The sequence below is a fragment of the Lepus europaeus genome, chromosome 6 (assembly GCF_033115175.1).
Source record: "Lepus europaeus isolate LE1 chromosome 6, mLepTim1.pri, whole genome shotgun sequence".
Taxonomy (NCBI): domain Eukaryota; kingdom Metazoa; phylum Chordata; class Mammalia; order Lagomorpha; family Leporidae; genus Lepus; species Lepus europaeus.
This window is the reverse complement of record NC_084832.1, coordinates 74,462,980-74,487,136: the sequence shown is the minus strand read 5'-3', so window position 1 is coordinate 74,487,136 and position 24,157 is coordinate 74,462,980. Positions and strand designations below refer to the sequence as shown.

Sequence of the window (24,157 nt, the reverse complement as noted above, 5' to 3'; positions counted from 1 at the left end):
GTTTTTTTCCATCACATGAATCTATCAATTTGATTTTCCTGGAGATGGGTTTCCCAAATCCTTCTGACGGGTTCTGGTTAGGATTTGCTGCCCTTCTTACTTCATCATGGACTGATCCAACTTTTCAGAACTCACATTCCTCTTGAGTGCCTTTTCAGGTTCTAGAGTTGGATGTCAACATTTAGTTATAGACAGACTGGGAAGAGGCCTGGGAATGTCAACCCTTGAACGCAGACAGATTGTCAGGGGGGCTTCCAGTTTCAATAGAAAACCCCATCTTCAACTACATTTGGTGCACCTGTCTGGGGAACATCTGTGCAGGGAATCAACTCCTGCACTTCTGGTGAGGTGAGAGCAGTTGTTCAGATAGATTGTGGGAGTAGATAGGGCTCTACCTACTTTCAAATAGAATTGCTAACAATCCTCCTCCTTTTAGTCTCCCTTTACCCTCACTACTAATTTTGAGTATTTCAGAATTTATGCAGTAAATATTGAGTTATTTTATGCCTTTTCCCATTGACTACTTGGATTTTGTTTCTTGGGCTTGCTAACTACATGTTTCTGCTTGAAAATTTTGTAGTTATGATCTCTCTCATGTATGGACATTTGCTTTTACAAAGAAATATCTCTCTGTAAATTAGAGAGGATTTATTTACTTACTTTTTAAGCATATATTTTTTCAATTTTTGTTTATTTGAAAGCATGGGGGAGTAGGAGGGCAGGAATGTGGGGAAGAAGAGAGAGAAATTCCACATCTACTGGTTCACTCCCCAGGTGTCTGCAATAGCCAGAGCCAGGCACTCAATCCAGACCTCCAATATGACAATATGGGTGGCATGAGCCTAAACACTTGAGCCACCACCTGCTGCCTCCCAGGGTGGGCCAATCTGGAATTGGGAGTGGAAGCTGGACTCAGGAGTTGGGTCCTGAGACTGCGGATTCTCAAACTCAGGCATACTGATAGAAGATGTGGCCACCTGAAGTGGCATCTTAAGTGATAACTTAACTGATTTAACCACTGAGAATTTAGAAGCAAGCAACCCCAGGTATTCAATCTCTCATCTTTGACCAATGGCTTTTGTTTTGTATGTACAGATCTTAAGATTTTAGTCTAAGATTTTTGACAATTGTATGTGCCCTTAAAAAAGATAAAGAACATTTATTCACAATAGAAATTCTATGTGTTTATTTAATGTCAATTCTCTCTACCAGCTCATCTCTTCCCACTATCCCCAAGGGCATCCTCTTTCTTACTTCTATCACCCATTGATAGTTTTGCCTATTAATGGTCATCTTGGAAGTGGAATCATATAGTATGTGTTTTTTGAGTGGGTGTTTTCATTCATCACAGAGTTTTTGAGATTGATCCATGTTGTTCTGTATGGCAGTAATTATTCATCTTAATTTCTGGGTAGTACTTTCTGATATAAAAACACACAATCAGTTTATCTTGGATGTTTGAACTGTTTTCAGCTTTTGCTGAATGACTTTCTAGTCACAAATACCATAGTTTCTTTTTAACAAAAACCTACTTCTAGTAATAGATGTTAATTACCAGTCACCATTCCTTTTAACTCGTTTCATCTTTGACATTCAAAATTATGACTTCTTGACTTCTTACATCTCTCTCAACACTATCTCCTTCATGTCACTGAGAAACTGAGTAGTATTTGGCCTTTGGCCTTATTGTTCCTTTTTTTTTTTTTTTTAAAGAATTTTCATGACATGCAATCCTTTGTTTCCAGCCCATGTATCTCACCTTAGCCCTGGAGTTGCATCTCCAACCACTCATGGCTCTCCTCCAAATGTGGGGAGCTGCTGGCCCTTCAAACTCAAATATAAAACTGAACTCATTTCATTCTTTTTCAAATCTGTTTCTCCTGTTTACTGTCTTGCATTGAATAACAGCATCACCAATAGGCCACCCAATGTAGAAAATTGAGTCATCTTGAGATTCCCCTTCTTCAAGACTGACATTCACTGATCACTAAATCCTGAACTATACTTTTTTTAAGTATTTGAAGTATTTCGTTTCCTTCCACCATAATTCAGTCCCTTCTCATCTTTCACCAACAGACAACATACCTATAATTGGTTTCACTACCACATGTATTGCTTCACATTGAAACCAGTTGTATTTCTCAACTTTTTATCATATTAGTCATTGACTTAGAAATATTTTATGATCTTCCTCATTTTCAGCCATCCCCAATTTACTCACTGAGTACACACTCATGATAGCATTACATATAATGGGCAATTGGGATTAGAAGCTGATCATGTGTCCTGAAGTTGTCTTTGGTGAGTTCTTGGCCTTGGCTTCCAAAACTGACAGCCTATCTTCTTGGCCAGTTCCACATGTGCTAACATCTCTATCTAAGAGTGGTGTGTGAAGTTCAAAACAAAACAAAACAAAACAAAACAAAACAAAACAAATTTTGATGTTGCTCCTTTGGCAAATCTGTAACAGGTTTGTTTAGGGAAGGATTGCCTGATATTTATAAAACGTACTTATCTAACAAATTGGTCCCTCTGTTATGGTTTGGAAACACAAATGAATAATTCTATTCTGTGAAAAAGCTTTTGATCTACTATATACACAAAAGACATCAAAGACATCATTCATCCCTTATATACCACATACTTGAGTATGTTTTAAACTTTCTAATACAGGTAGGAATTTTATTATCATAATTATCCTTATCATCATTATTATCATTATTATTATTTAAGAGGCAGAGAGAAAGAGAGAGGAAGATCCCATTCACTGATTTACTCTCCACATGCCCACAATGGCTGGGGCTGGGCCAGGCCAAAGCCAGAGGCTGAGAATTCAATCCAGACCTCCATGTTTGTGGCAGGAACTCAGTCACTTGAGTCATCGGTGCTGCCTCCCATGATCTGTGTTAACAGCAAGCTGAAATCGGGAGCTGGAACTCGGACTCAAACTCAAATACTCTGCTCTAGGATGTGGACATCATAATAAGCATCTTAACCATTAGGCCAAATGCCTGCTCCTTACTTAGTATTTTTTTAAAACTGGAGACTAGCTAGATTTGACTTTGTAATTTTATGTCCTTGAATTGCCCACAAACTCAGATATCTGCCTAAATATATCTTAATAATTATTTCTCTATGTAGGGAAAACAGTTGCAAAATATATACAGCATCTGATGAAGGACTACATACATATACATATAGATCTCTTAAATTCAGTAATAAGTCAACCTTATCTTTAAAATGAACAAAACATATGAACACTTTCAAGAGAAGCAAGGGAAAAGATATCTAATATCATTTGTTATGGGAAAAATGAAAATTAAAATCATAATGAGATACCACCTCAAACACAGCAGAATGCTTAAAGCAAAACAACTGACAACATTAAGTATTAGCAAAGAGCAGAACTACTTAAATTTTCACAAAAGTGCAGCCTCTTTGGCAAGCAGGTTAGTGCTTTCTTATAAAATTTAACATATTTTTAACGTCTGACCAAAAATTCCACTCTTAGTTAGCCAAGATAAAAAAAAATCATATGTTCACAAAAGGTTTGTACTTGACTATTCATAGCATAAAGATTTACAAAACAGCCAAAAATTATAATTAACCCAAATGACTATCAACTGGTAGATGGATTTAAACATTGTGCATATATACAATGGAATACTCAACAATTTAAGGCACTGACCACCAATACATGCAACAATATGGATGAATCGGCCGGCGCCGTGGCTCAACAGGCTAATCCTCCGCCTTGCGGCGCCGGCACACCGGGTTCTAGTCCCGGTCGGGGCACCGATCCTGTCCCGGTTGCCCCTCTTCCAGGCCAGCTCTCTGCTGTGGCCAGGGAGTGCAGTGGAGGATGGCCCAAGTGTTTGGGCTCTGCACCCGCAAGGGAGACCAGGAGAAGCACCTGGCTCCTGCCATCGGAACAGCGCGGTGCGCTGGCCGCAGCGCGCTACCGCGGCGGCCATTGGAGGGTGAACCAACGGCAAAAGGAGGACCTTTCTCTCTGTCTCTCTCTCACTGTCCACTCTGCCTGTCAAAAAAAAAAAAATGGATGAATCTCAGAGGCATTATCCTAAATAAAAGAAGTTAGACACAAAGAGAACACACTATCTGATTCCAGTTATTAAAAATTTTAGAAAAGACAAAACTATAGTGACAGAAGACGGTTCTGTAGGGTTGCCAATTACCAGCAACAGGGAACTTTTGAGATACAGAGAATGTTTTATATCATGACTTTGATAGTTACATAATGATATACATTTTAAAAAACTCATGAAATCATACATTTCAAATTGGTGAGTTTTTTAAAATGTAAGTTATTCATGAATAAAACTGAATTTAGAAAATGACAATTGACCTCCTTCATAAAAGCAACAAGAATAGTTGTTCTGGCAAATATTGTCAAAACCAACTCTTTAAATGCTGGCAATTAATATAGGCTTGTAATGAACTAACTAATGTTTATTCAAAAGAAATGGTTGAATGTATATAAGAATAGTATGCTCTGTGGCATTTGAGTGTACCACTTTTCCCTGCAACTTTACCCATCTCTTCAGGAGATTTCAAAACCATTATCATTGTGGTTTTTTTTTTTTTTTTGACAGGCAGAGTGGATAGTGAGAGAGAGACAGAGAGGAAGGTCTTCCTTTTTGCCATTGGTTCACCCTCCAATGGCCGCTGCGGCCAGCGCATCTCGCTGATCCGAAGCCAGGAGCCAGGTGCTTCTCCTGGTCTCCCTTGCGGGTGCAGGGCCCAATGACTTGGGCCATCCTCCACTGCCTTCCCGGGCTATAGCAGAGAGCTGGCCTGGAAGAGGGGCAACCGGGATAGAGTCCGGTGCCCCAACCAGGACTAGAACCCAGTGTGCCGGCGCCGCAAGGCGGAGGATTAGCCTGTTAAGCCATGGCGCCGGCCAAAACCGTTATCATTGTAATCAGAGTAGTTGTGAAAACCAGCAGCCTAGCTGCCACTGGAGAGGACAGAATGGATTTAAGTTCACTCAAAACCTCCATTCCCAAAGAACTGTCATTTTCTGAGTAGCCTGGAAGTTCCCTGAAAGATCCTATTCATAGGGGTCATATTAATTTGACCTGACTCTGAGCTCATCATTGAAAAGAGCTTTTACTCAAGGTGTACGTCAAAGAAAATCAGTGGCACTTATTTAACATCACAGCTATTTAAATTGATGATAAGAGTTGGACCAAACAAGGTATAGACAAAATAGCTTAAAGAGGATAGTCAGGGAAATGAGCTATCCATAGGGCACATAGAAAAGTTCCAACATTTTCTTAGCAATTGAGAAGGTCAAGCACATGTGCAGAACTATGTCCATACCAGGAAACAACCAAGAAAGCTTTGGCTGATCCTGATAATCTACACAAGTGGGAAGTAAAGGCTAAGGCAAGAGTTATCCATTTCCTGCTGGAGTGTTAAAGCCATAATGTAACATGTACAAAGAGCTTCTCAACAAAGACTGGAAGACATACTGGTTCAAGGTATCTGAAGACATCTCTTTCTAATCATTTGATGAACACTAAATTAACTGAGTAGAGACTTCAGTGATCATATATGACAAAGAATACAGATTTCCAAGAATTATTTGATTCAGAAAGTCACTAAACAAACAAGCCCTCGGGAGCAAAGATCTGATTTTGAAAGTTGCTACGTTATAATATTAAAGTGTCCACTCTAACAAGAAATTACAAGACAGTGGATTTGACAAATTGATTCTAAAGTTTATTTGAAGAACTAACAGATCTAGAATAGTCAACACAATTTTGGAGAACAAAATGGGAGGACTAACACTACTCAAATGAAAGACTTTCTATTTTTTTGTTTTTGAATTTTTAAAAATTTATTTGACAGGTAGAGAGAGAGAGAGAGAGAGAGAGAGAGAAAGGTCTTCCTTTTCTGTTGGTTCACCCCTCAAATGGCTGCTACCGATCCGAAGCCAGGAGCCAGGTGCCTCCTCCTGGTCTCCCATGTGGGTGCAGGGCCCAAGCACTTAGGCCATCCTCCACTGCCTTCCCAAGCCACAACAGAGAGCAGGACTGGAAGAGGAGCAACTGGGACTAGAACCTGGTGTCCATATGGGATGCCGGCGCTGCAGGCGGAGGATTAACCAAGTGAGCCATGGCGCCGGCCCCCAAAAGACTTTCTATAAAGATGTAGTGGTCGGCCGGCGCCGTGGCTTAACAGGCTAATCCTCCGCCTTGCGGCGCCGGCACACCGGGTTCTAGTCCCGGTTGGGGCACCGGATTCTATCCCGGTTGCCCCTCTTCCAGGCCAGCTCTCTGCTGTGGCCCGGGAGTGCAGTGGAGGATGGCCCAAGTGCTTGGGCCCTGCACCCCATGGGAGACCAGGATAGGCACCTGGCTCCTGCCATCGGATCAGCGCGGTGCGCTGGCCGCATCGCGCCAGCTGCGGCGGCCATTGGAGGGTGAACCAATGGCAAAAGGAAGACCTTTCTCTCTGTCTCTCTCTCTCTCTCACTGTTCACTCTGCCTGTCAAAAAAAAAAAAAAAGATGTAGTGGTCAAGATAGTGCACTGTTGGCAAAAAAAACCAGAACAACAAATATACTCAATTGACCTTTACCAAGGGGCAAAGGTAATACATTGTCTAAAAGACATTCTTTCTCTTTTTTTTAAATCATTAACATCTTTATTTTATTTTTTAGAAAATTTTTATTTAGTAAACATAAATATTGAAAGTACAACTTTTGGGTTATAGCAGTTTTTCACCCCATAACCAACCTCCCACCTGCAAACCATCCCATCTCCTACTCCGTCTCCCACCCAATTCTTCATTAAGATTCATTTTTAATTATCTTTATATACAGAAGATCAACTTAGTGTATACTAAGTAAAGATTTCAACAGATTGCACCCACACAGACATACAAAGTAAAGTACTGCTTGAAGACTATTTTTGCCATTAATTCTCATAGTACAACACATTAAGGACAGAGATCCTACATGGGGAGCGAGTGCAAAGTGACTCCTGTTGTTGATTTAACAACTGACACTCTTATTTATGATGTCAGTGATCACCCGAGGCTCTTGTCATGAGCTGCCAAGGCTGTGGAAGCCTCTTGAGTTCACAAATTCTGAATTTATATAGACAAGGCCATAATCAAAGTGGAAGTTCTCTTCTCCCTTCAGCGAAAGGTGGCGCTGGCACACCGGGTTCTAGTCCCGGTCGGGGCACCGATCCTTTCCCGGTTGCCCCTCTTCCAGGCCAGCTCTCTGCTGTGGCCAGGGAGTGCAGTGGAGGATGGCCCAAGCCCTTGGGCCCTGCACCCCATGGGAGACCAGGATAAACACCTGGCTCCTGCCATCGGATCAGCGTGGTGCACCGGCCGCAGCGCGCTACCGCGGCGGCCATTGGAGGGTGAACCAACGGCAAAAGGAAGACCTTTCTCTCTGTCTCTGTCTCTCACTGTCCACTCTGCCTGTCAAAAATAAAAATTAAAAAAAAAAAAGACACTCTTTCAACATATGATATTGGAACAACTGAACATCCACATGCAAAACAAGCACTTTAGAGGTGGCCCTTATACTTTTCACAAAACTCAACTCAAAGTGGATCTTATATTGCGATGTAAACACAAAACTATATGACTTCTAAAATGTAACCCAGGAGAAAATCTAAATGACCTTGAGTATGATGATGACTTTTCAGAGTCAAAACAAAATGCATATTCCATGAAAGAAAAAATTTATAAATCTGACTTCATAAATATTTAAAACTTCTGCTTCAAGAAAGAGAATGAGAGGTTAAACTGTAGAATGGAAGAACGTATTTGCAACAGATATATCTGTTAAAGACTCTTATCTAAAATATATTTGAAAACTGTTAAAAATCAACAGTAAGGAAGCAAACAGCTCAATTGAAAAACAGGCAAAAGTTCACAACATATACTTTACCAAAGAAGATAGGCAGATAAAAAGTATGATAAAAATGAGGATATTAAGAGATAGTCAACATCACATGTCATTACAAACGTAACATACCACTACATATCTATTGCAAAGATCTAAAATACTGAAACATTAAATGCTGATAAGAATGTGGCAACAGAAACTCACTCATTGCTGGTGGGAACACAATTTCCTACTGCCAAACATACTCTTACCATATGATTGAACAATCACATTCCTTAGTATTTACCCAAATGAGTCAAAAGCTTGTGTCCACACAAAAACCTGCACATGAATGTTTATAGCAGTTTTATTCATAACTGACAAAATTTGAGCAGCCAATGTCAGTTGGAAGGATAAATAAACTGTGCTGCAGCCAGACAATGAGATATTATTTCAGCAATCAAGCCAGGATAAAAATGGAAGAAATTTAGATTTATACTACGCAGTGATAGAAGAAGTAGGAAAAGGCTACATAGGGTATGATTCCAACTCTCTAACGTTCTGGAAGAGGCAAAACTATTTAGACAGCGAAAAGATTGCCAGGAGTTGGTGGTAGGGGCAGAGGATGGTAGCAACGGATGTACAGGCAGAGCCCAAGGACTTGTTGGGAAGTTATACTCTGTATGATAGTGTCATGGAGGATATCTGGCATTATGTGTTTATCAAAATCTATAGGGTGTGTACAACATCAAGCATGAACCTATGGAAACTGGACTTTGGGTGAAAATGATGCGCATCTTGCTGTAAGCCAAAGAGTAAAAGATTGTTTAAGGTGATCTGAGATTCGGTACAGATTCCTGGCAAAGTGTAGCATGGGCCTGAAATTTTATCTCACACAAGTAAAATAAATAATAGATAGACTCTGTAAGAAAACAAACTGGGCAAAACATGTGTCCCAGACAGATGTAAATGCCTCTTAATTTTTTTTATTTTTTATTTTTGACAGGCAGAGTTAGATAGTGAGAGAGAGAGACAGAGAGAAAAGTCTTCCTTCCGTTGGTTCACCCCCAAAATAGCCGCTGTGGCCAGCGCGCTGCGCCGATCTGAAGCCAGAAGCCAGGTGCTTCCTCCTGGTCTCTCATGTGGGTGCAGGGCCCAAGGACTTGGGCCTTCCTCCAGTGCCTTCCCGGGCCACAGCAGAGAGCCGGACTGGAAGAGGAGCAACCGAGACAGAATCTGGCGCCCCGACCAGGACTAGAACCGGGGTGCCGGTGCTGCAGGTGGAGGATTAGCCTAGTGAGCTGCAGTGCTGGCCATAAATGCCTCTTTATGATCTGGCTGCCTCAGGTAACAGAATCTGTCACATAGAGGTCTTCACTGCATTTTGTCAAAACCACTGTGAAATTCTGCCTAGTGAAATCAACCTGCATTTAGGACATGTATTTGAAACTGGCATTTGTTTCTTTCTTGTTTAATCATAAATTATATAAAATCCTTCAGATATTCTGAGTTGGTCTAACACTTGTTGCTTAGAAAATTTCTTTGATTATAACATTTTATTTCCTGGGCTGGTGCTGTGGTGTAGCAGGTAAAGCTGCCACCTGCAGTGCCAGCATCCCATAAGGGCACCGGTTTGAGTCCTGGATGCTCCACTTCTGATCCAGCTCTTTGCTATGGCCTGGGAAAGCAGTACAAGATATCCTAAGTCCTTGGGCTCCTGCACCTATGTGGGAGACCTGGAAGAAGCTCCTGGCTCCTGGCTTCAGATCAGCTCAGCTCCAGCTGCTGCAATTGATTGGGGAGTGAACCAGCAGATGGAACACCTCTCTCTCTCTCTTTCTCTCTGCCTCTCCTTCTCTCTCTGTGTAACTCTGACTTTCAAGTAAATAATAAATAAATCTTTTAAAAAATTTATTTCCTGCATGAATGACATAGTCTCCATTGCGGTAGAGCCTCTTTTAAAACAGGGATGTTCGCATTTTCTAATCCCTATAGAGCCTAGAAGGAAGTTCTATACTTAATAGTTTCTACAGATTTTTCTTTTTGAATGTGTTTTTTTTCTCCAGGTCCCATCGGTGATTGGCTTTAAGTAACTGGAATGGACCTTGTGCAGTTAGAATAACAAAACGATTCTCCACCACAGAACATGACAGGCTTCGAGCCACATCTTATTGGCACCCGTCAAGCCCAGCACAGGAGCTGGTCAGCATGACCCACTCAGTAAATGTTTGCCAAGGAAGCGTCAGAACTTGGCCAACTTTAGAGCCATTTGGACTGACCTTTTTATTTTCAGATGAGATTAAGGCTCTGAGAGCACCAGTTTTTCTTTTCTTTCTTTCTTTCTCTCTCTCTCTCTCTCTCTCTTTTTTTTTTTAGATTTATTTATTTATTTGAAAGTCAGAGTTACACAGAGAAAGAAGGAGAGGCAGAGAGAGAGAGAGAGGGAGAGAGAGAGGTCCTCCATCCGCTGGTTCACTCCCCAATTGGCTGCAACAGTTGGAGCTGTGCCGATCCAAAGCCAGGAGCCAGGAGCCAGGAGTTTCTTTTCTTCTGGGTCTCCAATGCGGGTGGCAGGGGTCCAAGGACTTGGGCCATCCTGAACTGGTTTCCCAGGCCACAGCAGAGAGCTGGATTGGATTAGAAGTGGAACAGCCGGGACTTGAAAAAGTACCCACTTGGGATGCTGGCATTGCAGGCGGCGGCTTCATCCACTACTCCACAGCGTCAGCCTGAGGACCAGTTTTTCAAGAGAGCCACTTGTTAGTAGCTAAGCTAGAATGTCCTCCAGTCCAGTGATTTGTCTGCTCCTGCCTATGCAAGGAGAATTTTAGGAGAGCCTGAAAAAGGACAGCATATGTCATGTACCTAGCACAGGCCACTCAATAAATGTTTCCATGGAAAGAGAAAACTCATGACACACAATGAAGCCTGTCTTGTTTGTGATATGAGGAAAACTGAATTTATGTGTTAACCAAAGCAAAGCAGTTTGGCTTTTTCAGAAGAAAGTTCCACAGTAATACTATTATCAGAACCTGTTCATTTCTACTGTGGCCCTCAAGATCATTCAGAATGGCTACTGCATTAGTTAAGGGGAATTAGTAGTCCCATTTTAAGGTGAAACTTGAGGTTCTAATGGGAAGTCAATAAGAAGCAGACAAGATTTCTTTACTCAACAGTGTGTGCTCTGTCCCAGGAACAGGCCAGGTGCTGGGAATACAAAGGTGAACAAGAATTTTGGTCTCTGTTCTTTAAGGTCTCATAGTCCTGCATGAATACAAACATGATAATAAAGAGAAGAAACAACTCACTTCCTGGAGGCATAAGAAGACGCAACCTCACTTCCCAGAGAAGGTAAAATGTGAATGGAGCCCTGAATGGCTAAGAGAAATTTTTGCCTACACGTACAGCATTTCTGGTAAAGAAAACAGGCATTAATGTCATGCAGTACTCCAGGAATGACAGGTGTGTGCCTGGGAGTAAGTCTGGAGAGGTAGGCAGGGGCTAGGTCACAAAGCATCAGAAGGAAGACGTCTGGCGCTGTCGGTGGGCAGTAGGGGAGCTACTGAAAGGTGTTAGACAGGAGAGTAACGGAATTAGAGTTGTCTATCAGAAATGTAACCCCGGGCAGGACAGAGGATGAAAAGCAGAAGAACTGAAGATGGAGATAATTCCAAGAGTCTGGCAAATGGATGGCAAGGGTGGAGATGTCTGGGGATAGAGAAGTCACAGACAAGGTCAGAAGTCTGGGGGACCAGGGCTGAGAAGGGAGTGGGCCCTGACAGCAGGCACAGCTTGTTTTCCCGAGAAGTCAGCAGAAGGAGCCGACTGAAAGTATTTTGTGGAGAAAATGAGTAATTTATCTTCTCATAACATCCCCTCACATGAAGAAGCAGCAGTAAAACTGGTGAACTGACAGGTGATTTTCTTTCAGATCGCAGGTCAATTTCACAAGTGTTTGTTGAAGTCCTGCCCGTACAAAGGCACAAAACACGAAGCATATGTGATGGACACTTGAGTAAGATATAGTGCTCACCAAAAACTGGAAGAAAGCCCCCTGTGTGCCTAACTGGCCACAATGGGGGCAAGGTAGAGGTCCATGCCCAGCCTGCCTGGGGCACACAGGAGAGAGAATCAGAGAGAGGGAAGACCAGGGCCTGGGAGGTTGGCCAGGAGTGCAAGAGTGAATGGATAATGGAGAAGAACTGGAAGAAGGCAGGTGGCTGTGCTGAGAGGCCGGGGATTGAGGGCCATGCGTGGTGGGAGGTTTGGAAGTTCTGGGGAGTTCTCTGGGCCCACAGCGGCTGGGCCTGGGCTCACTGCACAGGGACCTGGGGAGACACACAGCTGCCCTTGCTGGCAGACAGGTAGGAAACCAACAGAATTCTTCCCTTTCTATTTCAGATTCATAGGTTACATCTAAATTGCCAAGTTAGATGGGTCATGAGGTTTCGACAGTGCTGACTTCATGGCCGGCTTCCTGTGATATTCCTAATATTTCTGCCAAAGGTACTGGCGTAACCACCAGGAGGAGGAGTTCATCTCCTACACAGGGTTCTGACTCAAATCCTGCAGCATGAACTTCTCACCCCAGTTTGGGGTCAGCAGCAGGTGTCCCGGCAGGCCTGTCTGCTGATGAGGGTTTGGGTGTTGCCTCCTAAGATATCCAGGATCCCAAGTCACTGGATCAAAGGCCAGCTCCTCCTCTCCAGCCAGCAGGGGCCGTGGCCACAGGGCATGAGAAAGGTCACCAGGAGGGTGTTGTTTAGGAAAACACAGACTTGCAGCGAGCAGGGTGGATAAACCCTGCCCAACACACAGCTCTGCTATGTAACTCCCCAGGGCGGGCCTTTCAAAAATCACAGACCTTAGGCAGGAGAGCTTTAGGATGCCTCAGGTCATGGAGCAGGTGGAGGCCACGCCTCTGCCCTGCTGAGCTGCTCCCTCTGGCCATCCCAGCAAGCGGACAGGTGGCAGCAGGAACACCCACCCCTACTCAGCCCATAAACTCACACACACTGGCCTGGTCTTTAGTGGAAGATGGGAAGAAAGGCAGAGTAGCCGCTCAGGACACAGCTATACAAGGAGAGTTCAGTGTACACATGTACAGGACAGGAGCCTGTGTGGAGCTGTGCAATGTTATTTAGCGTGCACAAGAATTGTATTAATTCATTTAAGTCATTTATCTATTTATTCCGTTGTATTTGAAAGGCAGAGAGATAGAGACAGAGGGATCTCCCATCTTCTGGTTCACTCCCAAATGCCCAAAGCCAGGAGCCAGACACTCAATCCAGGCAGGCCCCGTGGCAGACTCCCCTCCCCTCCATGATTGTCCCTGCCGGGGAAGGACAATTCCACCAGCCCACTGCTCAGACCAGGATCCTGGTGCCCATGATTCTGAGGAACAATATCTGTTCTCATGGGAAGTTATAAGAATTCAACGAGATCACTGGAAAGAAGTTGGCTACTACTCAGCCCCAGCTAGTCATTAGCACCTGGCGATAGAAGGAAGTTTTCAAAACTTTGCTAATTAAAAAAAATGTATTTGATAGACACACACACACACACAGGCAGGGAAAGAAAGAGAGAGAGAGAGAGAGGGAGGGAGCGAGAATCTCTACTGGTTCACTCTTCACATGCCGGCAATGACTGGGGCCAAGGCCTGAGCCAGGGGTTGGGAACTCAATCCAGGTCTCCTACACAGACGGCAGTGATCTCAACTACTTGAGCCATCATCTGCTGCCCCTCATGGTCTGCATTTGCAGGAAGAGGCAGGAGCCTGAGATGGGAATGAAACCCAAGTACTCTGATTCCAGACATGGTATCAACCTGCATCTCAATTGCTTAGCTAAATGCCTATCCCACTCATTTTAAAAATAATGCAATAAAATATCTAAAAATAGGTGTGGAGAGAAGTGAAGAATATTAAAAATATAAAGTACCCCTATTGCACTAGACTTCCTGATTGATTTGTATTTTCTTGTGTATTCTCCCCGCAAGTATAATTACATTAAAGTTGTCTTGAGTAGCTGATTGGATAAAGTCACATAAGACAGCATTTTAAAATACAAAAATTCATGTTTTCCGTACAGAATAATATAGAGCAGAGAACTCCCAGATATTTGATTCTACCATTTCAAATCTGCTTTGTGCCAAAGTAAATTTACTTTTAATTCAATTTTCCATGAACTTTTTGAAGTACTTTCCTTTGACTTAGTACTTGACCATCCCCCAAGCGTGCCCCCACCCTATATACACAGCATTGGGCTGAGGTTCTTTGTGGGAGTGGAGGTGGAGGTGGGAATGGGAATGAAGATGCCTTTCCTGGACATTAGTTTTTTTAAAAAAACTTAAAGTCTATATTAGCTACATTAAAACTTCATGTGCTCCTGTCTAGGTAACCCTTTCTACTATGGACTGGCTTTTAGTGGGCAGATAATGTCACACCTGTGTGCCTGTCAAAGCAGGATGGTGTGGCAGCCCACCTCACGGGAGTGCTGAGAGAATTCCACGAGTATTTGCAAAATGATGCTAGGCCATGCCTCTGTCGAACACTTTGTAAGTGTGTCAAAGAAATAAAATCACTGTTTGTTGGGGCTGTATTTATTTATCAACTCAAGATGTCAGGGGTAGATGTGACCATGGTGATCTTCTAACTTCTTATTTCCTTTTCTCAAAAACTAGTCCAAGGACTCTGTTCAGTTGCTCATCACTTACTATATGACATAGTGACATTTAGTACTGTATATTTTCTGTGGTAAATATTCTAAGAGGAAAACATTTAAAATATGGTATTAGTATTCATAAAGATAATTATTATTTAATATTATTAGTGTTATTTAGCAAAGTCAAATCAAATATAGCCCTTTGTGTGGAGATAAATTGTAAACATCATTGTTAACCCTCTCCCCACTCCATGTGAAAATCACTATCACTTATTGTCCTTTTAAATACAAAGGTCAATGATATATGAGATAAAGCTCATATCAAATGAGTATTATGAAAAACCTAGGCATAGGTTTCAGAACTGTTCTGAACCAAAGTAAACTTACTTTTTAAATTCCATTTTCCATGAGCTTTTTGAAGAACTCTCCTGTAATTGTAAACAATTCCATAATTCCACCAAATGGTACTAAACAAGGTGAATGCCCTTATTTTACATGCACTACAGTTAATTAGTATTTATTAACAACACAAGTCATGTGAATGCTATACTGCCCTAACATTAATTGAAAAATCCAGAGGTCCTGTTGAGCTTCATGGCCTGTATATTAGCAGCCTAAATGAATACTGCAAATCAAAATGCTAATAGAACGTATTGCTTCTCCTTTAAAGGAGTCTCATCTTTGGTTTGCTGCAATTCGCCTTCAAGGTGACAAACTTTGCCAGCTATTCTGACACTGTGGCTGTCGCTACATTCTGATAGCTTGCGGTTTCAATGAGTTCACCTAGGTACTTAACGCTTGCAAATAAGCTTTTCATGACTCACAAGAGGAAATATTTTTCAGTTAAGAATTCAATCAAGATCTTCGGAACTGTGGTGCTAAAATGATTGAAAGCGTGCTTCCTGCCTGTTAGGAATAAACTTTTGCGGAGTGCCTGCTGTGCACAGGGCAGGTCAGTCTTGCTGGAGCTACAGTGAGATTCGGTTGTCATTTTGCAGGCTTACACCTTCAGCAAACTAGTCTAGTTTCTGGGGCCCAAATAGCAGAACCACAAAAATAAAAAAATAAAAAAATAAAAAAGAAGAAGAAGAGGAAGAAGAAGAGCTACCTATCCATATATTTGGGCCCAGATCTGGATTCTTTCTGCTAGCTACTGCCTTAGTACAAAATGTATTTCCAGGCCAATGGTACCAGGTAACACTGTTTCAACACTCTCCAAGAGTGAATTGGCACCAGGATATTAACTAGGGAGAGCCATTTGGAGAAAACCAAAAGTGAGTAAAATTCTTGTCATGGACAACCTGTAGGAGACCTCCAGGTCTACTGTCTTCCTTCATCTGCGAGGCAGAAGCTATCTGCCCTTGGGCTACGACTCCAGTTCTGATTCTGCATTAGTTCAACACTTCCAACATATGTGAGAAACGCATAGCCCACAAAGCTTAACAAATAAAGCAGGAGACCAGCTCCACCTCTGTGTGTACAGTGCACAGAGAAGAAAAAGAATAGAATCACAACCCCATACTGCTCTCTTTGCATTAATCATGACTTACCATCTGAGTGTGCCAGTGTCTCATTAAGCATGCATCAGTCTTAAAGTTTTTAAAGCGCTGTCATTCCCCTCGGGCTGGAGATTTTCCTTCTGTCTGCTTTTCACTCTTTGCAGAGCAGAAAAATCTGTGTCTTGGTGGAATCACAATGAGAGGGAAGCAACTGCACGCTGCTTCTTTTTAGCCAAGCTACCTCCATCTGTCTACCTCCTCTGCCAGCTTCTTTTGATCCACCCTGGATGTGCAACTCCTTTGGCTTCTGTTCTACCCATGGCTCCTCCACCCTGAGAAGTAGTTCACACACCTCCAGCCAGATGTTTTTCTTGCTTCATAATATTTTTGGAGACATAGCTTCCCTAAGAATTATTCCAATTACAACAACCTCTTGCCACTAACCATTTTAACAGAATCTGGACCCTTATCAAGAGCATCAATATGTCCAGCCTGGCTGTCCTTCCCTATATTGGGTGTGGTAAGGCCTTTTGGGCTAGGGATGTATGTATGGAGCCTGCTAAGAGCTACAGCCACGATGGGTCATACACTCTACAAAAGAAGACTTCCTGATTTTTCTGGCTGGCACTGGCACTCTTATTTAAAACTTTATATCCTGAAATGATTTCACATTAGTTACATTGGCTCATTACTATAACACGTTGGAAAGGCTTTTTGAAAAAATGTACACTTTGATGGAAAAGTCTGTAACTTAGTCAAGGCATCTCGGATAACATGCAGCAATGAGTAGATAAGATTTTTGCCCAAGTTTGAGATGGGAGCTTTGGTCTACCACGCCACTTACGTCATCCTGTGAACAAAACTGTATAAGCAGAGATAGTGTTTGCCCCTGAAATCCTGACTTAGAAATATGGAATAGAAGCCGGTGCCGTGGCTTAACAGGCTAATCCTCCGCCTTGCGGCGCCGGCACACCGGGTTCTAGTCCCGGTTGGGGCACCGGATTCTATCCCGGTTGCCCCTCTTCCAGGCCAGCTCTCTGCTATGGCCCGGGAAGGCAGTGGAGGATGGCCCAAGTGCTTGGACCCTGCACCGGCATGGGAGACCAGGAGAAGTACCTGGCTCCCGGCTTCGGATCAGCGTGATGCGCTGGCCGTGGCGGCCATTGGAGGGTGAACCAACGGCAAAAAGGAAGACCTTTCTCTCTGTCTCTCTCTCTCACTATCCACTCTGCCTGTCAAAAAAAAAAAAAAAAAAAAAAAAAAAAAAAAAAAAAAAAGAAAGAAATATGGAATAGAGTTTCTATGTTTGGTTTAAAATGAATGTAACTTTTCATTAACATTTTAGAAATACAATCTTAATGAGAATATGACAAAACTACTAGCACTAATGAGTGAGTGCATCTAGATTGCAGGGTAGAACATAATATACAAAAAGAAATCATGCACTACTAATTAACAACCAGAGATTGTTAAAATACTTTTATAAATTTTTAAAATAAATCACAGAGGCACCTATATAGCATCACAAACATGAAATTCTTTGGCACTATCTAGTATGTATGCCATCCATGAGATGAAAACCACAAATCACTGTTGAAAAAGATCAAAGAAAATTTAAATCAATAGAAGCATAAGAGAGTATTTAAAAAATGGAATTAAAAGAATTTTATTTTGCTACCCCTAAATTTTGAAAACTATGCATATGAGGCATCTTCAAAAAGTTCATGGAAGCATATCATTCCTCATAGTTTTTTTTTACTTTTAAGCTGTATATGGATTTTAAAATTTATTTGTACCAAAACAAGTTTATTTTTAATTCCATTTTCCACAAACTTTTCAAAGTGTCTTTATACACTGAGTTTATGAATCAGAAGAGGAAACATTATTAAGGCATCAGTTCTCCCCAGTTAGATACACAGATTCAACACAATCCAAGTCAAAACCCCAGTAGGGTTTTTAAAATAAATATCAACAAGCTGTTTCTGGAATGTATATGGAAAGCAGAGGAACTAGAGTAGCTAAAACAGTCCAGTGAAGAACATGGTTGGAGGACTCACACTATTGGAGACTAAGACGTACTTAGCTTTAAGTAAGTCTTAACATTTTAGTTCTGTGAAAGGGGGGCAAGCACTTTTTTTCCAATCCATTCCCTTTAAAGAATCATAACCAAACCAACCATTCATCTCACAAACTCTCACAAATGGCATTTTGTGCTTGCTTATCTAGTCCAAATAAGCTATTCCCATAACGCATGATTTGATGAGTTCTTTGCTCTTCTACCTGCTGACACAACTCACAGTATTATTTTCTTGAACATTCAGAGATTATTTTTTTTTAACTTTTATTTAATGAATATAAATTTCCAGTGTAAGCTTATGGATTACAATGGCTTCCCCCTCCCATAACTTCCCTCCCACCTGCAACCCTCCCCTCTCCCGATCCTTCTCCCCTTCCATTTGCATCAAGATTCATTTTCAATTCTCTTTATATACAGAAGATCAATTTAGTATAAAGATTTCAACAGTTTGCACCCACATAGAAACACAAAGTGAAACATACTGTTTGAGTACTAGTTAGAGCATTAAATCAAAATGTACAGCACATTAAGGACAGAGATCCCACATGAGGAGTGCACAGTGGCTCCTGTTGTTGACCCAACAAATTTCTTAACACAAGTTTATTTTCTCTTCATATAGGAAACATAGTGGTTTATAGACACAAAAATATAAATGGCTGAAGTTTCAGCAAGCAGAAGACAAGATTATTTACTTAGGATTCTAACATACATTGCTTTCCCCTATGTTGACAAAAGTTTTACTCTTATTTCTTTCCCCTTAAACTACCACCTTTTCCAAGTTAAACACAGAATATGTATGAATATCATTGGACTGAAAGTTATAGGTACTTTTTTTTTAATTCATTTGAAAGAGAGAGAGGGGGGAAGGGGGGGATCTATCTTCCATCTGCTGGTGCTCTCCCCAAATGACTACAACAGCTGGAGTTAGACCAGGCTGAAGCTAGGAGCTAGAAGCCAAGAACTACATCCTGGTTTCCCACATGGGTGGCGGCAGGAACCCAAGTACTTGAGTCATCATCTACCACTTCTCAGGTGCATTAGCAGGGAGCTGGATCAGAAGTGGAATAGCAAGGACTCAGATCCGTACTCCAATATGGGATGCGGGGATCCCAAGTGCCGCACCACAATACCTGCTCCGAGTCCTGAGTTTTAAGAGCATTTCAGCTCATAACTAGTTGCATGGTCTTGGTAAGACAACTCATATTTCATAACCAACATTTATATCCAGTTCTGACCTCTCTCCAAGGCTTTATTAGGAAACTTTGAAATTCTACAGACCACGTCCCGTAGAGAATTGAATTATTCAGGGATATAGATTCCTTTGCATATTTTATTATTACCCAAATAACAATTGCTACCTATCTGGTCATGCATTCATGTCTCATTTCTTCAAGGAGGTTTCTACAATCAGACTAGCCGTATTTTAAGAGAAGGGAATTATTCATAATATATCTTTTTCTCTTTATAGCACCTATTACATAGCAGAAGCTTAAATATTCCAGTTTGCTGATAAAATTACTTGAGTGCACATATTCCAGCTTGAGGATATAATTGGTTGGTTTTGCAAAAAATACAGCCAAATGTGACAAAACCTAGTTTTTCAGAGCTTTCCTTGACCACTGCTGCTGTGGCTGCCCAGTCACTGTATATTCATTTCTTTCTTTCTTTTTTTTTTTTTCAAATTATTTAACACTAGCTGAAACTTCTTGTTCTCTCTTTTTCTTTCTCTCACATTCTCTCTTCTCTTTCTGTCTTTCCTTAATCTATTTTCTGCAGCCCCCTACCAGAGTTTAAACCCCCATGAAAATATGGATTAAACATGCTTACGGTAGAATATTTAGAGCAGTACTTATGTCTGGCATATGACAGGCACTCAGTAAATACTTATTGTACTGTTGAATTTGCCCTTCATCATAGTGATACCTACTGGAAACTTCAAAATGGGAAGAAACAACTATACTTCACATAATTTACCTGCAAAGGGGTTCTACAAGGTCTTTTTCAAGAAAATCATGATCCTTCTTGACAGCCACAATGTTGATGGGAAACTGTGAATCTGAAAGAGAGAGAGAGAGACAAAGGTTTAGGCACTTTGCTTTATCTGAATAAGTAGCAACATAGTCCGACCACTAAGGTACGCAGAAGCCTCTGATCTTAATGGCAGCTGCTCCCCATTGCCATGGTTGGTAATATTTGAGACAACAATTTTATTTTTGTCACAAAAAAGGCTTTTAAGAGTACAATGCAAGCGTGAAATATGAGGCCAACCACATGATTGACCTTGGGTCGGATAGAACACTAAGTGCCTGTGTTTTTGTAGCTCATCCTTGTCGCAGGCATAGGCTGACGTGGACCTGGGTAAGAGCTTTCAGATCTTCGCACTCTACCTAAAGTGTCAGTTGCTGACTTCTATCCTGATGAGTTTGTGTACTACTTTGTTTGGCAGGGTATTTTTTCCTTCAGAAAGGACATTTCCAATAATACCAAAAGTTCAATGATCTCAAATGTCTTCTTTTGTAGCAAAAATGTGAGTCACTTTGGAGTGTCAGCAAATTGTCCATTGATTCTATCCAAAAAGATTTAAATCCAACACCATGACTGTTCTCAAACAATCTATGCCAGCTTTGTGGGGTCATTGCAATATTTAGAACATGATGTTAATTTTAGGTACTTCATTCATTTAGGTAGAAATTTGGAGATCAGTGGAACAGAGCCATGGTCAAATCTGAAAATGTTGGTTCATCATTATTATCATTCTCCTGCCATTCTTTTGGTTGCTCTTCATGTATTTTGTGCTGCCTATGCTTTGCTAATTGTGCTAAGTCTAAGGATATCGAAATCTTAGTGTGAGCTGGATACAGAAACAATTTCCCCTCCATCCAAAGGTAATGTGAGTGAATTCCAGATGGTGCCAGAATGAAGACTTCCATTCTGCTAGCAAGGTGGTGGGTGTCATAATGAGAAACAGACACTGAAGCCCAGCTGCCCTGACTTTTGGCTCCATTTCTGTTTAGCTGTGGAACTGGGCAAGTCCCCTTTGGGGCCTCTATAAGTTAAGGTGAACTTGGTTGGTTCTTTCTACACTACTGGGGAGAGAAGTCAGCACCATTGCCTGGGCTTGGTGTTCTCTTGACCCTGGCTGCCCCATTTTGTGTTTTTTTGCACTCTGCTTTGTTGTCTGATGGTTACCCATGGGGATAGATGGTTGCGCTTGACTAATGGGAAGCCTTGGCTGGAGATGGAGGGAGGAAATGGGGGTCAAGGTGTTTGTGCCTTGGTTCTGCCCATTGGAGGCTGCTCATGACCAGCTTTGTGTTTCTTTCCAGTACCTGCTCTCAGGCTCCTCTCTCCTCTGGGTTATGGGACCATCTCCCCCATCCTGTCCCTTTAAGCTCCTGGTAGTAACAACTCTGCTGTTGCAAGCCAGGGGTTCCTGCACTGTGCACAGTAGCTCATGGATTCCTGTATCCTGCTCAAAACTTAATAACAAACACTATTAGAAGTAAATCTTCCACAGTTGAGCTCCAGGTGCCCTCTGCTTAGTTTTGGGATCCTGACTATTTCACTATAGGTAAGGATAATCCAAGAGGGAGTTAAGAGCATTGGTTATAATTTCAGATATAGGTAAGATATAGGTAAGTTTAACTGTCAGAGAATCAATGAAAAGGATGTTTAATGCTGGTGGTGAAAGCAGCTTACCTAAAACTTAAAAGAAAAACATCTTATCTAGATTATGCCTAAGCATTCATACAAAGTAAATGGAACTAAAGAGAAATATCAAAGACAACTAATCTTGTGACTTTAGAAACTAATCAACAACTAATTCACTGTAATTTCAAGAAAACAGAGAAGTGAGAGATTTAATGGTGGGAAGCAGAAAGTGAAGTGGGCTTAGGAAGCTACACTCATTTCCAAATCAGTGTCAGAGTAAGTGCTGCAAAGGCTCAGGGAAAAAGAAAGCAAAATAAAAGGGTAGTGAAGAGACCTGAAAGTCCAAGACACTCCAGGATGCATGCGGTTCATTTTGTATTTGTTCTCTTTAAAAAGAACAAAGAGAAAGGTGGACATACGTACCCTCATATAGCTGAGCGTATTGCGGGAAACCAGCAGCACGGAGCCAGTCACATGCTTCTTTCGCCTCAATTTCTGAAAAACACGAGAGAGGGAAAATTGTGAGTCTCACAGCTACACACTAGCACTCAGCCTTCTTCAACAAGGAGACACAGGTGAGCTTTGCACGAGTTATTATAAGGCAAAATTGTTCCCGGTCTGGATAAGTAGGCCTACCCAGAAATGGGCGTGAAGGGAGCAGGCAACACAAAGGCCCTTGTTAAGGGTCTGCTGAGACAATCTTCAGAGAGGATTCACAATGACGTGGATAATAACAAAACCACAGATGCTAGAATACAAAGGCTGAATTTCAGGAAAGGAAAAATGGCTCATTTTTACTATTTATACACCAGGGAACAAGCGGACCAAGAAGAAGGAGAAAACACTTCTTGATAATCCTTAAATTTTTTTTCTTTTTTAGCTTCAAAGATAAAGTTTAGAATATTTAACATTCCTTTTTTCCTTCACTCTTGGGATAATGAAAGAAAGACTACAAGCAGGTAGTCTATGAAAATGCATTTTCCCATGAAGAGCGGTATTACAAAAAGCCAATGCATTATTATTTCTTTAATTTCACTAATGGCCTTCATTCCCAATGCATTATCACAAGACGTTCACTCACCAAGCACATTGAATGGTTTCAAGCTGTGGAGTGCAGCGTACAAGAGGAAAGCTTATTATCTAGAATTGAGAACTGGGTTTGGTGAGGATGCCAGGACCCCTGAGGCCTGAGTCTAAGAGGTTGCTATGGTTTTTGAGTGACCATTTCTGGGTGGATGTACCAACAGCCCACCCAGCCACTCTTCAAGGGAAGCCATGGAGTGAGATGGGAGAAGTCTACAGTTTGTGAACCAGGTTTCTGTTTGACCTTGTGAGTCCTGAATCATTTCCCAACCACAACTCTGCTAGATAAATATGAAGCCAAGGGAAAAGAAGTTCATCTGTCAAAAGTCCAGCTTCTCCAAACAAAATTAAACAGCCTATTCCCTCAGCTGTTGAGAAGGTCCTTTTCAGGTCAACGCATTTCCATTTACTCTGAAGTTCATTTTTCTCCATAGCCAAATCCAGAGAGTACAGGGTGTGTGTGGGACTACTGAAGAAAAATGGTCTACCTGCTCCAATGCTCCCTGCTCTTGTGCCTGGGAAGGCAGTGGAAGATGGATCAGGTACTTGGGCCCTTGCTACCCATGTGGGAGACTCAGATGGAATTCCAGGGTTCCTGGCTTCTGCCTGGCTCGGACTTGGCTTTTGGGGAGTAAACCAGCAGATGGAAGATCTGCTCTCTTTCTCTTTCTGTCTCTTCCTCTCTGTCACTCTGCCTTATAAATAAATAAATAAATAAGTAAATCTTTTTTAAAATATTTATTTTATTTATTTATTTGAGAGGCAGAGTGACAGAGAGAGAGAGATACAGGTAGAGGGAGAGACACACACACAGAGAGAGAGAGAGAGATCTTCCATCCACTGGTTCACTCCCCAAATGGTCACAACAGCTGGAGCTGGGCCAATCCAAAGCCAGGAGCCAGGAGCCAGGAGCTTCTTCCAGGTCTCAGACATGGGTGCAGGGTCCCGAGCACTTGGGCCATCTTCCACTGCTTTCCCAGGCCATTAGGAGAGAGCTGGATCAGAAGTAGAGCAGCTGGGAATGGAACTGGCATCCATATGAGATGGCAGCACTGAAGGCAAAGGCTTAACCTTCTATGCCACAGCGCCAGCCTCAATAAGTAAATCTTTTTATTTTTTATTTTTATTTTTGACAGGCAGAGTGAACAGTGAGAGAGAGACAGAGAGAAAGGTCTTCCTTTTGCTGTTGGTTCACCCTCCAATGGCCGCCGCGGTAGGCGCACTGCGGCCGGCACACCGCGCTGATCCGATGGCAGGAGCCAGGTGCTTCTCCTGGTCTCCCATGGGGTGCAGGGCCCAAGCACTTGGGCCAT

The 24,157-nt window shown here is 42.0% G+C and overlaps 1 protein-coding gene across 4 annotated transcripts in view; it reads right to left on the bottom strand.

Annotated features, from left to right (window-relative positions):
* STARD13 (StAR related lipid transfer domain containing 13) overlaps positions 1 to 24,157 on the bottom strand; it is a 250,958-nt gene that overhangs the window by 47,835 nt on the left and 178,966 nt on the right. For all 4 annotated transcript variants that reach the window (XM_062194382.1, XM_062194383.1, XM_062194380.1 and 1 more), the window contains exons 2-3: positions 22,185 to 22,256; positions 20,085 to 20,166 (exon numbers count right to left, since the gene is read on the bottom strand). In XM_062194382.1, the coding sequence (XP_062050366.1) occupies positions 20,085 to 20,166; positions 22,185 to 22,256 (154 nt within the window). The remainder of the gene's footprint in view (positions 1 to 20,084; positions 20,167 to 22,184; positions 22,257 to 24,157) is intronic.